The 17,528-nt window shown below is 49.6% G+C and overlaps 3 protein-coding genes across 7 annotated transcripts in view; all 3 read right to left on the bottom strand.

Moving 5' to 3' along the window:
- ARHGEF12 (Rho guanine nucleotide exchange factor 12) overlaps positions 1-488 on the bottom strand; it is a 73,388-nt gene extending 72,900 nt beyond the window's left edge. Inside the window, exon 1 of the mRNA XM_088178015.1 lies at positions 377-488. The gene's annotated coding sequence lies outside the window, so the exon portion shown is untranslated. The remainder of the gene's footprint in view (positions 1-376) is intronic.
- A 3,283-nt stretch (positions 489-3,771) lies between these two features.
- Positions 3,772-13,753, bottom strand: TLCD5 (TLC domain containing 5). 4 transcript variants are annotated; one of them, XM_014890446.2, is made up of 3 exons: positions 13,615-13,753; positions 7,271-7,475; positions 3,772-6,927 (listed from the first exon to the last, which is right to left on the bottom strand). In XM_014890446.2, exons 1-3 carry the CDS (start codon positions 13,624-13,626, stop codon positions 6,389-6,391), a joined length of 756 nt encoding a protein of 251 aa, XP_014745932.1. In that variant the 5' UTR covers positions 13,627-13,753; the 3' UTR covers positions 3,772-6,388. The 4 variants fall into 4 exon arrangements, with proteins under 4 accessions (XP_014745932.1, XP_088034145.1, XP_088034146.1 ...); XM_088178019.1 differs by lacking the exon at positions 13,615-13,753 and adding an exon at positions 10,577-12,628; XM_088178020.1 differs by lacking the exon at positions 13,615-13,753 and adding an exon at positions 9,942-12,628.
- On the bottom strand, positions 12,753-16,020 carry LOC106861812 (TLC domain-containing protein 5-like). 2 transcript variants are annotated; one of them, XM_014890447.2, is made up of 3 exons: positions 15,913-16,020; positions 15,249-15,445; positions 12,753-14,684 (listed from the first exon to the last, which is right to left on the bottom strand). In XM_014890447.2, the coding sequence occupies exons 2-3, from the start codon at positions 15,442-15,444 to the stop codon at positions 14,182-14,184; spliced, it is 699 nt and encodes a 232-aa protein (XP_014745933.2). In that variant the 5' UTR covers position 15,445; positions 15,913-16,020; the 3' UTR covers positions 12,753-14,181. The 2 variants fall into 2 exon arrangements, with proteins under 2 accessions (XP_014745933.2, XP_088034147.1); XM_088178021.1 differs by having other exon boundaries at positions 15,249-15,448; positions 15,913-16,003.
- Positions 16,021-17,528: the final 1,508 nt, after the last annotated feature.

Raw genomic sequence — 17,528 nt, forward strand, 5'->3', positions numbered from 1 at the left:
CCACTTGTTCTCAAACACCTGGAAACAACATCTGTACCTGAGAACTTCAGGAAACTTCCATGCTACTCCTCCAGAAATTAAAGTTCGTGAGCAGCACGGATGTGGAATGAAAAGCAGGATGTCTCCATTGCCAGTAATTCCTGGCCCCTCTGCACAAAGGAACTTGTGGAACATCAGTCTCCCCCAACAAATGCCAGCAGACTAAAATAACCTTATTAGCTAATCCCAATCATCTAGGACACCACGCTTCTTCCCTTTAATTAATCTTGCCGGGACACACTTCAAAGCCAGGACACTGGGGTTGGGAAGAGGCTGGAGAACAGGCTCTGGAAAGTTGGGAGCAGCTCCCTGGCTGGGCACACAGGACCATCCATACCTTGCCCGAAGCTACATCCAGGCTTCTCTGGAGCACGGAGCTTTTCCTGCTCGGAGCATCAGGAAGCCAGCAGACTGTCTGAGAGCCTGGAGAATTTGTTGTTTTGATGAAGTTCAGAGCAAAGAGGGGAAGCGTGGGATGAAATCATTTTCTACATGATACTTCACATATATACGCAGGGCATTTATACTTCCTTTTTTGGTTTCCTTTTGGGGAAAATAGAGGCTTGGGAATGAAAAAAAAAAAAAAAGTGTGGGAGTGCAAGACAAGCAGCCACGTCTGCCTCTCCTTCTGCAGCTGTGTGCAATACAGTCATCAGTGGTGATGAAGTGACTGAATGCCTCCATATATCTATATTTATTTATTATATATCACTTTATTGCATCTTCTCTGCAATAAATCCCTCCCTGCTTTTAACTTTGGGAACATCGAGTACTGTGCCTGGAGAGGGGAAGGCTCCTGGGAGATCTGATTCATGGCAGGCCCAGCATTTGAATATTGGGCCTCGATGCTTTTTTATTACTTTAATTATATTTTATTGTGCATGACAACATAACGAGAACAATTAGCTGGAGGAAATCCTAAGACATAGATTCTGAAACTGTAACTGCTTCTCTTTTCTGTAAATGCTCGTTTGTTTTTTTTTTTGGTGAGAGCTGGCTGCATGCTTAGATAAAGATAGATGCCTATTTATGATAATTCTGTTTTACAGCCTGAAATATGGGGTGGGAAAATCAATAAGCAATTACACTGTGCCCATTAAAATAGATTTTTTTTTTGGTAGCTCCGAAGTTGTCACTTGGCCTGAATTTACACACAGAACCATCCCATGCCACGAGGGCTGGAGCAAGATCATCTTTGAGGTCCCTTCTAACACAAAACCATTTTGCAATTCTTTAATTAACCTCCTCAATCTTTTTTTTTTTTTTTTTAGTCTAGAGCAAAGCTAAGCAGGACCCTGAAGTGGAGGAGTTGAATTCCTATGGACTAAAACTTCTTCTTTTGCCTTAAAATAAAGGTCAGATCCTGAGAGGTGCTTTATAGGGGCTGATGTAAAAGCAGATTTCTAGAGAAAGTGTTGAGCGAGGATTCTTTGGCCAAATCCGTCCCTTTCCCAGCCTCGCACCGAGGAGCTGTTGCCATCTGCTGGGAAAGCCTCGAATGGCTCCTCTAACCTGAGCTCCCGGGCAGGTAAAAGGTGAGGAATTTGGAAAAAAAAAGCAACATTTCCAAGTGCTTTGGGATCCTGGAGCTCTGGAATGTTCCGAGGGGGTTTGCACCGCTGTGAGCTCGGCATAAACAGAGAGAAAAATCAGCAAAAAGTGACGCTTTTACATTTTAAGTGTGGATAAATACTGCCTGGAAGTATTTTTCTTTCTAAAAAAATCAGTTTGTGTTTCAGATGGGATGATCAGCTGAGTTTTGCTGAGCTCCACCACAAAAATCAAGTAAAGACTCTTTTACTACTAACAAGTAATCAATTTAAAGCCAGTGAGAGAATACTCAGGTATTTTGAACTGTTATTTACACTCACCACAAATTGCTCAGCCAGCTCCTGTTTTTCTGCTGCTCTTGGAAGCCAACTGCCAAACCTTTACACCTTGGAGGGCAAAAACACAGGGGAAATTATTCCCAAGTTCACTTCCCAAATGTGCCTAGAAATCTGTGACTCCTAAAGAACAGAATCCCAGAAAACACAAATAAATCTGTGATTTCTGTGCAATTTCCAAGCCTTTTTTCATTTCCCACCTCAAAATGGGCACCAGATTCGCTCCCTACAGCTTGTCCTGCACTCTGGAAATGCTGGAAATGCACCCAGGGTTGGTTTTGGGACACGATGCTTTGCTGATTATGAGACACAGAGAGCCTAATCTAGCAGAGCTTCTACACTGACAGCTTATTACAGTTCCTAAATCTGGATAATCCACGGGGCAGTCAGCATTTTTATAGCACTAAGCTTTCCTTCCATATCAGCACAATGAAAGCAGCAACCTTTGTAAGGACAGATGAAACTGCTGGACATTTTGGCCTGAGTTTCCTTCTCTTTCTCCATCCTCTGGCTGGAGGGGGGATTAAAAAAAAAAAGGTAAAATCTAAAAAAATTGAGAATATCATTTGTCTTCACGTTTCAATCTTGTGACACAAGACACATTTCAAACAGCACAACACGAGCACTGCTGAAACCGTGTTTTGTAATAACTGAGAAGCTGGGACTTTCTTCTTCCCATACAAAATTACCTACCTGCAGATCTTTATTACTTTACAGAAACTTCTCCATGTGCCTTGATCTGTTATATTCCTTCTTTTAGTAATTTCCTAAAGTAATTTTACGTTGTCAACTTATCAGCTGCCAAACTGCCCCTGGAACTTGAGGCAAGCAGGGCATTGATTTCTTTGGACATGGCAGACCCCGTGGTATTAATGTAATGGCAGATTTCAAAGACTTCAAATGCTGCTTTTACATCAGTGCCTGGACTACTGCTGCAAGAGAATAAAGCCTTGAATATCAAAAAAATGGCAATTTTTTTCAAGTACAAATAAGGAGTTCAGCTACAAAGAGAGGGCACGGGACTGAAAGGGGAGGTTAATTTTACAAAGCTCGACTGCAGGGCCAGCTGGAGAAGCAAAAGGCAGGCAGCAGGGTTGGCTGTAAAGAAATAATAGGATGATAAAAAATGAAATTAATTGGGTGTAGAGGGGCAGATTTCACTTTTCACAAAGCACATCTGACCACTGACAAGGCCAGATTTTGTCACTTCTGAAGACACGAGACCTGTGAGACACCTGCAGCTCTAAAGCAAAGCTTCAGAACTCGGCTGTACTTTCTCCTCTGCTTCTGGAACTACCTCAGGGGTTCAACAAAGTGCCAGCAGAAATTCCTGCAGGCCTTGAGACCCCTCCACTCCCAGGCTGGGCTCTGTAAACAGAAAAACATCTCCAGAGGGCTCAGTGCTGCTCAGCAGCTGCTCCCCAGCGTTGGAGGGTTTTAAGCTGGACTTAAGGGTTACATACAAACAACTAAATTGGCTTAACTATTTATAGGAGCCAAGACTTTTGGCATCCTGGATCTCTGGCTGTGGCCATCAGCAAGCAGAGTGGCTGTTTACTAACACAACCCCACAGGGCTTTCCTAGGCAATAATATTAATTTATTGATATTGAAATAATTTAAATATTAATTTATGATCGAGAAGAGCTCACGGTGTGGAAACCAGAAGAACTTTCTCCCATGGCATCCAGGGCATGGAAAATAAAGGGAACATTTTTGTTCCATCCTGTTGAATCACTGAATCTTGGAGAAGCCCTCCAAAACCATCAAGTGGAACCTGTGACTTAAGAGCAGCACCCAAAGAGAGAAAATCAATTCCTCATATAATTAAAAAAACTAATTCCCCATGTAATTAAATAATCTTTATTTTTATAAAACGTAATACAAAGCATCTACACCATTCACTGGTGGAACATTAGTTGCTATTACACAGTAATTCAGACACAAGTTATTATTTCACACTAGTTCTGCAGTTTCCTCTCACAGTTTGCTCTAGCCACTATGGACTAGCCTGAGGACAGGTCCCACCCCGTGCTCCACTGCTTGGAATTTGTACTTTTGGGTCTGTGATTCTATGCTGGAGCCCACTAAATGGGCTGTGAGGCCTTGCTCTGCCTCATAAAGCCATTCTTAATTGCCCTTTTGTTTTCTTGTTTGCCTTCTAAAGCCTCAGAGCTGAGCAACCAAATTTCCCCCCTTTTCAGACAAGAGGACCACTCAACAATTGTATTTCAAAATATCTTCAAGCAGGTGATTCACAGACACTGCAGTCACTGCCATCCTCATCCACCTGGGCAGGTAAGGGCTGTAACCCCACAAAGCTGCACCCCAACCCTCAGCAAAGGTCAGAGCCCCAAACCAGCAGGGCTGCTCTTGGTTTTCAGCACCTCACCAGGAGTGACCAGCCTGTTTCCACCTCCAGGACCTGTCTCCACCATTTCTCCAGGAGCTGCTGCTGAAATCCCAAACACTTTTGGCTCCAGATTCCTGCAATCCTGACCAGGGCAAACCCAGCAGAAACCTTTTCCTCAGCATGGGGGTCCCTGTGAAGGTGCAGCAGCACAGCTGACCTTTATGTGCACGTCCAGCTGAGTCCCTGTGACTCCTGCCCTTGAACAAAACATCTCCTCCTGCTTTTGGGATGCTGGCAAGTGCCCAGTTCAGGTGACAAAGCGCTGCTGATGGCTCACGTGCTTCACTCAAAGCCACTTTTATACAGCACAGCACGACACAAACCACCGAGAATTTATCACAGGTGGCTTGGTGCTAAATGCAAACACCCTACGAGGTAGGTGAGACTGGACCCACTTCCCAAAGTGGGTTAAACTGAGGCAAAAAAGGCTCCTGGATGTGCTCAACAGAGCAGCAGAGCTGGGGAAAAAAAAAAAACCAGCAAGCCCCAACCAGCCCTTCTGGTCTCCTTTCAAGGCTTGAATGAGTCAAGTTTCCTTTCCAGGACCAGCTCATCAGTTGGCTCTGCTCATCTGAAGGGGATTTTTTGGGGGGTTCTTTAGGTCTTTGGCTGCAGCAGGCAAGGCTCAAGCAAAAGGGCTGAGCTGCACTGGAGGCTCAAAGGAGAAGCTCAAAATCACAGCAACAGCAAAGGAACAGCTTAAGAACATGCAATGAAATAAACTCCAGAAGCTGCCAACTGGGCATGGTTTTTCCCTGCAAATTGGACCAGATAAGTAATGCTTATTTTTCTCCCAGTCAGGGTTTTTTTTGCTTTTTTGCCTCTCACTTCTTTCATTACTAAGCTGTAAAATAAATCTCTCTGACCCTCTAGATGTTCGCTTTTGTAAAGTGACTCAGACCCACTCAGAGAGAAATCAAAGCCCAGGGGTCAAGGCATTAATTCAGATGAAGGAGAACCAAGGTCAGTCTGTGGCTTCCACAGGGCAGATTCTGGGCAACCAGAAATCCCAATTTGGATTTGGGGCACAGCAGAGGAAATTTTGGTGTTCTGGAGACAAAACCAGGGCTTGGCTCATGAGCAAGACTGACTGGCAAATCCTGATGGGGTTTCTCAAAATGGAGTGTGCTGGTTACTCAAGGAGCTAAAAGCAGTGTTTGTAGGGGAGTTTTAACAGTCAGGAAAGAAGAGGGAAAAATCAAGAAAAAATTTTCCCTTCTGGGTCTGTGTCTTTGGGTGTATTCACAGAGCACCTAGTCCTGTATGGCGCCAGTGCTGACTAGAGCTTCTGGACACTACAGAAAATAAGTTACCAATATGTTAAATAAGTTATTAAAAGAAGTTAGAGTAGGAAACAACTACCTACCTAAAATACTGATTATTCTAGAGTCTCGCTCTAGCTCGACCACCAAGTTGTTTCTCCCAAAGGAAACAAAGGGATAATGAACCAAGTGCAGATAACAACCATCACTTTGCATTTATATAGCACCTCTCAAGTAAAAATCTGAAAGTGCATAACAGATGGAGCAGCTCCATCACCCCCAAGTCACAGAGGGGGAATTAGGCACAGAGTTAGAGTTGTGTGACTTGCCCAAGGTCACACAACGAGGTGGTGGAAGAGCCAGGAACCCCAGCTTGGATGCAACACTAGAACATTTCTTCCTACCAGCATGAAGAGTCACTCTAGCTGCCTAGACTGCACAGGACACTGGACATGGAGACCTAGTGTTACCTCCTCCTCTCCTCCAAGATCCTGAAGGAGTTGGTACAGACATCACTATTTACACCTGCACTGCTGGACTAGTTTAGTCTCTAAAATGAGCCCTTCTTTCACTCCTCCTTCAGGCTGTGCTCACGCACACACCGAGCCAGCCCCTGCCAGGCCCAGCGCTGCAGATCCAGTGAATCCATGGCACAGCTCCACGGATTTCAGTGGAGCTACTCCAGGGATGAATTTGGCTCCAGCTGACACGTGTTGGCTCCTCTCCCTCCAGAGCCATTTCAGGCTCCGTGCCCCTCCTTGCCAGCCGTGAGCTCCGGGAACTCTCGGCTCAGTGACCTTTGAGGTGCCCGTTGGTTTTGAAGCCCAGCTCGCGGCTCCGGCGGCTCCTCCACTCCTGGTACTTCCTCATGCTCTTCCTGCGGGCGAAGCGGCAGATGCTGACCATGAAGAGCCAGGACACCACGTACATGACGACCCCTCCCAGCTTGATGAACCAGCGCGGCCTGGGCGAGGCCAGCTCGCAGTACATCAGCCATGCCCCCACGCCGATGCGCACGCCGGTGAAGAGCACCACGAAGAGGAAATCCACCAGGTCGCCCGTGAGGGTGTGGTAGCGGCCCAGCTCCTTGAGGAACCAGCGGGCCTGCAGCAGGGGGTTGGTGATCTCGCTGCCGAAAATGACGGCGTTGACGTCGGCGGCCGACTCGCCCAGGGCCAGGGAGGCGGCGATGCCCACGATGCTCACCAGGTGATGGGCCAGCATCAGGGCACCCTCTGTCTGGAAGTACACGCACCAACACAGGTCGAAGATGAAGTAGCCCAAGCTAAGGCACAGCCCGTGCACCTGAAGGGTGGTGTTGGGTAACCCTGGGATAGAAAAGCAGAGTTTAAAAGTGGAGGTGGTAAGCAGGATGTGAGGAAGGGAAGGGCTATTCACCTCTGGCTCGCACTGGTGACAGCCCGGCCACAAAGTGCCCCCGAGTCACAATGCCACAGTTATTAGTCCGGCAGCTGCACACACGTAATGGCCACACAGAAGGTCACACGTTCTGCCAAAGGGCAGCTGGGGAGGGGCATTACAGCAGCAAAATACGGTACCAGGCTCTCCATCCCTCCGGGGCTTTCCACCCACTGCAGTCATCGTCCCTCGAGTGGGCTGGGGTGGTGCAGAACCCCTGGAGGAGGTGGGATCACAAATTTCCTCACTCACCTGGGTGACTCAGGGGCCAGGGGCCATCGATGAAGCCGATGTAAGCGGACAGGCAGGTGGCCAGGATGCCGTGGGTCAGCGTGACCAGCCTGCAGCTCCACTCGAGGTTCCGGTGCCGGTAGCGGTGACAGAACCACTTGTAGAGGCAGAACCAGCCCAGCAGGCTGCAGGCTGCACGCAGGGGCAGCGGGAACTGCATCCTGTCCTGGGAACAGCAGCACACAAAGCATCAGAAAAACAAAGGGAGCAGGAGGTCGAGCCTGTGGCAGTGTCAGCACAACCCAGCTCGGCTTTGCTTCGTAACCATCCCGGCCCCGAGTGTGCAGAGCTGATTCCTGGTTTGGCTGCTTGCTCCTGACAGATTTTCTCTGTGTGAAAATTCTCCTCACTGCAGACTTCATTTCATTCTTACTGGCACCAAAACCCCCAAATCTTTTGGATGCAAAAGAATAAGAATCTATGTCCATAAAGATTTTTTTCTTCCCCAGCAGTATTTCTATTATACATCTTCCTTCACACACTGTGCAATAATCCCTCAAGCAAGCAAAAGACAAACTGCCAGAACAAAATTACAGCACATAAACGCTTGTGGATGTTGCTAAAACCCTCAAACACACATTACTCGTTCATATAATGCCTTCCCATGAAATGTGTGTCTCACCACTCCTGAGCATTCAGGGAAGTGCAGCAAAAGAAGCTGAGTCAGGCTTTGGGATACAGGAGTTTCCAGTTGCACCACTGGTACCTGCTGCCCAACTCTGGCCTCGCTCCCAGGGCTGGGGAGCACCAGAGGGACTTCATGGGATGAGGAGTCAGAGCTGCAAAGCCCAACCTTCCTGTTTGGCCTGTTGGAACATTCCCAGCAATGACTGGAGGCTGGGTAAACAAAACCATTATGTTTTAATGGGCCTTGGGAATACGGGGAGATGAAATAGGGATGGGATTAACTGCTCTGAGCTGGCATTTCCATTCACATCCCTGGTGCTCGAGGTCCAGACTCAGAGCAGATAAAGGAGGGAGAATTCTCATGTGACAAAAGGGATGGAGCAGCTGGAGAAGGCTGGTGGGAAGAAGAGGAACGAGTTGTAAAAATACTGAGATCTTTTCCACACCTACTCATGAAAAAGATGTGTCTCTATATCCTGGGAAAAATCACAGAATATCCTGAGCTGGGACTCACAAGGACCATCCAGTGCAGCTCCTGGCCCTGCACAGACACCCCAAAATCCCTGGGAGTGGTGTCCAACCCCCCCTGGAGCTCTGGCAGCCTCGGGCTGTGCCCATTCCCTGGGGAGCCTGGGCAGTGCCCAGCACCCTCCAAGGGAGGAACCTTTCCCTGAGCTCCATCCCAAATTCCCCTGACCCAGCTCCAGCCGTTCCCTTGGGAAGAAAGGGGGGAGCTTTCTTCCAACTGCTTTCCAATCAGCATTTAGTGGCTTTAAAGAAAGTAAATATGTATTAGATATTGGGAAGATTTTTTTCCCTGTGAAAGTGGGCAGGCCCTGGCACAGGGTGCCCAGAGCAGCTCTGGCTGCCCCTGGATCCCTGGAAGTGTCCAAGGCCAGGCTGGATGGAGCAGGGAGCACTCTGGAATTGTGGAAGTATCCCTGGCAGTGGCAGGGGGTGGAATGAAATGATCTTTAAGGTCCCTTCCAGCTCAAACCATCCTTTGATTTGCCTTTAGCATGTGCACACTAGAAAGGCCGATTTAAAAAGCAGCAATAAATACAGAACAATAAATAACAAATAATTCTATATAACATACATATAAACAGTAAATAAACAAATAACATATAATTATATATAAAATTACGTATTTCCTTATATATTACTTTAAATTACGGCATATATATAAGTATATATATTGTATATATTTATATATATGGATCTTTTAAATGTATTTTATATTATGTATCTATTAAGCATACTAGATATTATATTATCATTTGTATCACTAGTAGCGATGAGGCCCTGAATGAAAGCAGCCTCTACAATAAACACACATGCCTAAAAACCCCAACAGCCCGAACACGATTAAAAACCCAGATGGGCACCTCCAGCACACACCGTTATCCACTTTTTTTTTTTTTTTTTTTAATCCAGCCGGGAAGATGGAGGAGCTCCCGCACCAAAGCACGAAGCGGAGCCCCGGGCACCGCCTGCGCTCACCCTCCCCATCCTCCCGCATCCCGCCGTGCCTCCCGCATCCCTGGGGACAGCGATGGGGACAGCGATGGGGACAGGGACAGGACCCTTCCCCAGCACCCACCTGCCGGGCCGCGCTGCCGGAGCCGCCCCCGAGCACGGAGCGAGGGGCACCTGGCGGCCGGGAGGAGGGACGGCAGGGATGGGGATGAGGAGGAGGAGGAGGAGGAGGAGGGACGGGAGGAGGGAATAGAGGAGGCAGGATGGCAGCGGAGGGGACCCGCAGTCCCTCGCAAACCGCCCCGCTCCGCACATCCCTGCCCTCCCCACTGAGCCATGGAATGCCCGGAGCTGGGAGGAACCCACCAGGATCATGAGCCCAGCTCCTGTTCCTGCACAGACGCCCCAAAACCCCAGAGTGTGCCTCAGAGCCGTGTCCCAAAGCTCCTGGAGCTCTAAAGGGATTGACCAGCTGGTCAATCCAGTCTTTTCCACACCTACTCATGAAAAAGATGTGTCTCCATACCCGGGGAAAAATCACAGAATATCCTGAGCTGGGACTCACAAGGACCATCCAGTGCAGCTCCTGGCCCTGCACAGACACCCCAGAATCCCACCCTGTGCTCCGGAGCCGTGTCCCAAAAATCCTGGAGCTCTGGCAGCCTCGGGAAGCCCAGCACCCTCTTTTCCTAACACCCAACCTAAATCTCCCCTGGCACAGCTCCAGCCCTTCCCTGGTCACAGAGCAGAGCTCAGAGCTGCCCCTGCTGACCCCAAATTGTCTCCTCCAGGTGAAACCAGCCAAGCGCTCTCAGCCGCTCCCTCCAGATCCTTTATCCCCTTCACACCAGCTCATGTCCCCGCGGGGCACACGGAGCTGTAGCCCGGGGACACAGAAATGAGTCCCACACCCACCCCGCCCGCTCCCATCACCCCGTGTGTGTCACAGAGATACACCAAGCACACCCAGCTTTGGTTCTCCTCGCCTTCGATATGAACAGACCCTTCTGCAGAGCTCCAGAGCCGTGTCAGTGCAGCAGCAGGTCCAAGGTGACATCTCCCGAGGGGTTTTGTCACCCAGAATGGAGCAGTGCAGAGGGCTGGGAGAGCTCACACCCTGCCCTGGACATCTCCTCCATCCCCTGCTAACCCAGCAATTACCAAGCCCAGCAATTTCTTCTCTCTGCAGACACTCAGCGCTGCCCATTCTCTCCCCTGCCTTCCACATCCCATACTCCGGGTTTAGCAGGACACCCAAAGCAGCTACAAAAGTTCCTCCACCTTTCCTAAGTTACAGTCAAAACAAGCTCTCACACCCAAAACTCGAGGCTGGTTTTTTTATCTTTTGAAATGCAGACAGTGGGAGTGGCTTGGCCTGCCTCTTACAGCACCCATAACAAGTGCTTTCAGCTGGGCATTCAACAAGATACAGATCTTACTTTTCCAGCAGGTTTTACTTACTTACTTACTTTTTCAGGCCAGTAGGTTCCTACTGCTACAAAATGCCCATCCTCCTTCTATTTCAGCACATCATCAAGAGCATTATTAGTGCATTTGCTTCTCTGACGAATCTGGGCTCTCATCTTGCTTCTCTCCACCTTTGCTGGCCCCCCAGAAGCCTCAAGAACACCTGAGATGGAGCTGGTTTAATATTGAGCTTAGGATGGAGAAAAGCGTGGACAGATAGGAAATTATGGGGCCGATGCTTCCACATTTAGGAGCATGGTTAGATGGAATATTAGGAAAAAAATCTTGCCTGTGAGGGTGATGAGGAGCTGGGATGGAATTCCCAGAGAAGCTGTGCCTGCCTTGGAAGTGTCAAAGGCCAGGTTGGATGGGGCTTGGAGCAACCTGGGATAGAAGCAGGGGATTTTTGGAATAAAATGAGATGATCTTTAAGGTCCCTTCCAACCCACACCATTCTGGGATTCTATGAGCAGCCAGCAAGAAAAATAGAGATGTTCACAGAAGAGCACTCAGAGTCCTAACAAGGCACAGATTATTTAATGCAGGAAGGACACAGAGAAGTTATTTTTTGTTTCTAACACAAACTTTGCACGGTGAGGTGCAAGGCAGCAAGTGAAATCATCTCGCTGTGGATTGTACCAGAAGTGAGGTGCAGCTTTACACACCAATTTTCCTGTTTGCTTTGTGCAGAGTCAGCCATTTCAATGGGCTGTGTTGCACTGGCTCGTTTGGCCTGCAAACAGAGTTCAGCAAAACAGCTCAGGGCAGAACCTCTGCAAACAGTTGCTTGCAACCTCATTTGGTACAGCCACAGCCTCCCCCAGCTGCACATCCTCTCCTCTGCTCTCCTGGACCTGTTCTAATCACAGCTTGCAGCACTGAAAAGCATCACAGAATGGATTTATTATCTAACCCACACTGGGAAACTCCTTGTCCACAATTAGAGTGGGAATAAACAAGAACTGGAAACCTGAGAGTTCAACAGGCTGTTACTAAAACTCAGTTTTTGTGGCTGTAAAAGCCCTCAAGGGTATTTGGCAGGTAAAAAGTAGGCACCTCCATGAAAAATCACATTCTTTAAAATACGAAATACAGTGAGATAGTGGAGCTGGATGATTTTCTAGCATCACATTAGAGGGTTTAGCACTACAATTATCCCTGGGTGAGATTTGGCAGATGAGAACCTGAGGGTACTTATTTTGCATCCAACCTCCCCAGGTAACTCTGGTTGCACAGAAGCAATCTGGGTGCACTGGGACGCTGTCCCAACACTGTCCCTCAGATGAAGGAAAAGCTTTTCCTCACTGGAAGCCAATCCAGGCTCTCCTCCACTCCAGACAGAGTCCTGGCCCAGCAGGAACAGGTTCTCAGTCAGAAACAGCCACTCAGTGGTGACTTAGGACATCTTAGAACCCCCAAGATATTCTCAGGCTTTTCATTGCTTCTCCAAAAAAACCACAGACAAATTATCCTCTAACCCTTCTGAACTGGGCATTACCCCAGTGAAACCCAGCACCAGAGAGGCAGAGAAATAATGGAAGCACCCTGGGATGTAGAAGGTCAGAATTTAAGTTATTCTTGTGTCCAGCGAGAGCAAACCCCTCAGCTCGGTGGCTCTCGGGCTCTCTGCAGCATTGATTCATTGGCAAAGCAGTTTGTGGGTGCATTGCTCACAACCTGAGCCTCACCTGCCCTTGAGAGCTCCAGAGCTCCTGGCTCAGCCTGGGCTCATTTCCTCACCACCCTTCTCCTTCCTGAACTGCACAGAGGGAATGAACCAGAGCCTTTGGCATCCTCAAGCCCCTTTTCCTCAGCCCTCACTCCAGCTGCCTCCTCAAGACCCAGAACAAAAGAACATCACAGCAATCCGTTCTTTTTCAAAAGAGAACATGAGTTTATTAGAAGTCCCATCACTCAGAGGAGTTTTTGGAAGAACACAGTGAGCCTGGCAGGTGCCCACACCTCAGGAGGCCACTCTGGCTCCTGCTTCCCTAAAAATATTGGCCCAGGAACGTGCCTGGGTTCACAGCTGCAATGCTTTCAGTGGGTGTGTCCAAAGTGAGGTCATTTCAGGTTATTATTTCATCTCTCCAGCCACCTTAAGGACCCCCAACCAAAGGCCCTGAACAGAGCCAAATTCAGCAGTGGAGAAGCTGCATCCCCACTGCTCCCCTCCCTCACCTCTGCATTTGCTTCTCAGCTCTCAGTAAGGCTTTTAGAGGAGACTAAATCTGAACTGCAGCCTAGAACAGAGGGAAATTCACATTAAAACCCCAGGGAAAATGTCAGAACACGATTCTGAGAGGTAAAGAAAACAAGAGAACTGTTCCATGCTCGGAGGCCTGCTGGTGTGGAGCAGATGTCACACCAACATCTGCCTAAACATTACTGTCACCCCTGGAAATAGTCACAAATTTGACTTACTAGCCATGAATTTAGCTTAAGTGGCTTGCAAATGAGCCAACCCCAGAAGAGAAAGAGCATTTGGGGAGCTTTTCACTATCCTCCCTCTCCCACAGAAAGCCTGTTTATTCTTTTAAGCAATCCCAGTCGAGGCCAACACCTGCTCATGAAGTTTATTGGCACAAGTCTAATTCCTGACTCTACTTTGCAAGGGCCTGAGTCAGTCCCAGAAAAATCACTCTGCTCTGAGATCAGCACCGAATGGAAGCATTAAAAAAAGAGTAAAGGAAATGTGTCATTAAAAACAAGGAGGTAAAACACTGCCTCACCTTGAGTGCCATCACTTCACACTCTCAGAGGACAACTCCACTACAGCCCTGCAAGCACTTCAGTCTTGTTCAGAGTCTTTCACTCGAGTATTTAGCCAAGCACATTGTCCAAATCCAGGATTATTAAAGAGGGTGAGGCTCAGGAAATCTTTGCCAGGTCACTCCCCTTACCCAGTCCCAGTGGCAGGAAAACGGGATTTTTCATATTTGATTTTCTCTACACTGTCAAATGACTGTGCATTGGAAATGAGGACAGAACATGCAGACTGTGCAATTATCGCTTGCAGACTGATCATCTCTGGCATTGCCACCCTCCTTGGGGCTGAACCATTGCTGGGGAAGTCAGGGAATCAGTGTCAGGCTCCTCAGGTTTCCACTCAAATCCCTCTTCTCTCAGCTTTTCCATGCTCCTAGCGCCGATCCATCTCCTCCAGGGGCAGCAGAAAAATCAATTCCGTGTCATTTTAGGAATTCTTTTCACAGGAACAAGCTCCAGCAGCCAGGCCCCAAACCCAGGGCATTGTCCTCTACGACCCATTAACGAGCAGCCAAGAAGTTTCCCCAGGTTCACTCCTGCAAAGACTGCGAGTCCAGGGCAGGGCTTTTTTTCCACATTTTCCTCCTTACAAAGCGACAGATTTCAACCAAGAACCCCAAGGACACCACGTACATGGCCAGGCCCCCAGCCTTGAGGAGCCAGTTGGGTTTGGGGGATGTCACCATCCCGTACATGATCCACGCTCCTGCCCCGATCCGCAGCACCAGGAAGAGCAGCACGAAGAGGAAATCCACCACTTTTCCCAGGGAAGTGTGGTAAGAGCCCATTTCCCTCAGGAACCAGCGGGTTTGGAGCAGGGGGTTGGTGATTTCACTGACAAACACCACGGCGTTCACTTCCGTGGCCGATTTGCCCAGCCCCAGCACCAGGATCAAGCCACAGATGCTCAGGGTGTGGTGGAGCAGCATCAGGTCCCCCTCTGTCTGGAAGTACAGGCACCAGCCCAGGTCAAAGATGAAGTAGCCCAAGGTCAGGGACAGCACGTGGACCTGGAGAGGGGTGTTTGGTGAACCTGCAATGGAAGATGTGCATAAGCCTGGGGTCTTATTTAAGATATTTTTCTACTTTATAGACCAGCACAGGTCACTTCTCTCCTCCTACATTTCTTTATCCAAGTGCCATGAATTAGGGAGATTTGGTTCTGCTTCCCCTTCACACTCCAGCCTGCCCAGCAGACCCATCCCATTCTGCTTCCCTTCTTCCAAGCCTTTTAGAAAAGCCAGACCTCCATCAGCAGCACAGTCTGATACTTAATAAAAGAAACCAGCCAGCAAAACCCTGCAGCCAAATGTCAGGAGTTATTACACCCTTCAAGATGTGAAAGCACTTTGCTCTCCATGTTGCTATACCTGATGCTGCAATAAACTCAAGCTGCCAACCTGAAAACTTCCAATTTGTACACGGACAAGCAAGAAAAAAAAATTAAAAGAACAAAAAGACGAACAGTGAGAAGTAGTGGGAAAAGAAGCAGCAGAATTAAACGAAATTTAACCCCAAACACATTGAGGAGAGGAAATCAGCCCCTACCTCCACCTGTGACAGGTGAGCACAGGTGAGGGTGAGATTCCAAACATACCTGCGTGGGTCAGGGGCCAGGGGCCATCCAGGAACATGACATAGCCAGACAGGCAGGTGACAAGGAGCCCGTGCAGGAGGGTGACCAGGCGACAGCTCCACTTGTAGGAGCGCTGCCTGTTCCAGCGGCAGAAGCAGCTGTAGAGACACAGCCAGGTGACAAAGCTGCAGGTCACCTCCAGGACGATGGGAACCATCCTGCTGGACACGGAGGGACAGCGTGAGGCGGGCAGCAGCCCCTCAGAAATCCGCGTTCATCCCGACCATCCTCCGTATCCACCCCAGCGCATCCATGAAAATCCGGGATAGGGTGGGAAAAAAAACCCCACGAACAACCGAAACGACCAAAAGGAACCTTGTACCCCTCCCGAAACGGGCAAAACAGACCTTGTACCCCACCCGAAAGGAGAAAAACAAACCTTGTACCCCTCCCGAAAAGAGCAAAAGAAACCTTGTATCCCACCCGTGAGCACCGCGCTCTCCCGAGCCCCCTTAGCACCTTTTCCAAAATCCCAAACCCGAACGGGAAAACCACAATCCCAACCCTCCCGCTGCCAAAGCGCCTCTGCCCCTCGGGGACCAGGACGCTGGGGGGGTCCAGCCCCCATCCCCAGCTCGGCACTGGGGTGGGGGTCCCCAACAAGCCGAGAGCCCCAAATCCTCACCCCGCTCCTGCTCCGCGCTCCCGGCACCTGCGCCCGGCTGGGGCTGCCCGGCCGGGGAGGCGGTGCCGGCGCTCCCGGAGCCTTTTATCGTCCCTTCCTTGCCCTGCCCAGCCCGGCCCAGCCCAGCCCAGCCCAGCCCAGCCCGGCCCAGCCCCCGCAGCATCCCCCGAGGATGCTCCGCTGCATCCCCGCTCGCTCAGCCCCGCTTTGCCTGCCCCGGGGGCGGACAGGGATGCGCGGAGCGGAGCTGCGAGCCCCGGGGCAGGGCCGGAGCCGGGGCAGGGCGGGCAGGGAAGGGGGAACGGGGCGGGGGAAGCGGGGACAGGCTCTCAGTGCCTCCGCCCAGCCTCGGCTCGCCCGGCTGGAGCCGTCCCGGAGCGCGCCCAGACTTTATTTGGTGATGAAGAATAAACGTGGATCAGAGGGGAGGTGCTGATGTCCTTTTTTTCTTGTATTCATTTCTTCCTTTATTTTTTTTTCTATTGTTTTGCAGAGTTTCCTGGAGTCTTCTTTCAATCTTTCTGCCAAAAGAGAGGAGGCTGAGACAGGAGTCAGAGCCCGGGACAGGCTGGGTCCGGGGCTGGGAGTGGTGCCGGCCACTCGGTGCTCAGGGAGATGTGACACAGAACGTGCAGAACAGGACGAGTGAGCCAGGAGCTGAGCTGGGGCCAAGTTCAGGGTTAGGAGTGAGTAACCAGGACAGGGCTGTGCTTCCTCCAAGCTCTGCCAGCCAGCTCGGTGTCAGCACTGTGTCATTCCTGACTCAGGTTACTTCAAAATCTGATATCGTGGCCCCCAAAAAACCCAAATTTTCCCTGCAGCCAGAGCTCTACGCTGGGAGTGAAACCACAGAGAGCAGAGGAGCCTTTCCCAGTGAGATCTGCCGTGTGTGCTGCACTGCACAGGATGCTCCTATGAGTTATGCATTTAAATATATTTTTAACTGGATTGTACATTATAGGTTGCTCTTCTGTTTGAGCTCAAACTTGCTGATTTTTGTCTCCTTTCCTAGCATTTTGAAGCAGGCAAGGACCCTCAGCACAGAGAATGGGGGTCCCACTGCAGTTTGAGTATTAATCCCTGCTGCCATCTGTAAAGCTGAGCTTGAATTTAAGCTAAAATGTTTCATTTGGCTGTTAGGATCCAAGCTAATTCTACCAGAGCTGGAAATCCCAAGGCTGTGAGCATCAGGAACGATGAGGGAACTCGGTGGCATCACTTGGGCACTGAGAAATGCTCAAAATCTTCCTTCAGGCCACAGGGAAACCTGAGAAGAACAAGGAATATTCTCCCAGCTTGCACTCCCTCTCCTCACAGGTGGAAATCAGAGGAGGAAAGAAACGAACCAACAATAAAAGAAATTAAACATAAACAGCAATTTGTAAATTTTCCAGCCCTCCCCAGCCTTGCTTGAACTTGGGCACTGCTAAATGTCAATTTTTGAGGTAGCCCAGCTCCTGGTGTGCAGCTGGAATTGCCACAGCAGCTCTGCTTGGAGAAGGGCAGGGACAGAGAGCACAGGGATGGCTCAGGCACAGGAGCTGCTCTGGAGTCACTGAGCTCTCACAGGGAGCAATTGCTCCCTGCATTGTTCCTCTGGGGCTGTGGGAGGGGAC

Source organism: Sturnus vulgaris, chromosome 23 (assembly GCF_052056855.1).
Source record: "Sturnus vulgaris isolate bStuVul1 chromosome 23, bStuVul1.hap1, whole genome shotgun sequence".
Classification (NCBI taxonomy): domain Eukaryota; kingdom Metazoa; phylum Chordata; class Aves; order Passeriformes; family Sturnidae; genus Sturnus; species Sturnus vulgaris.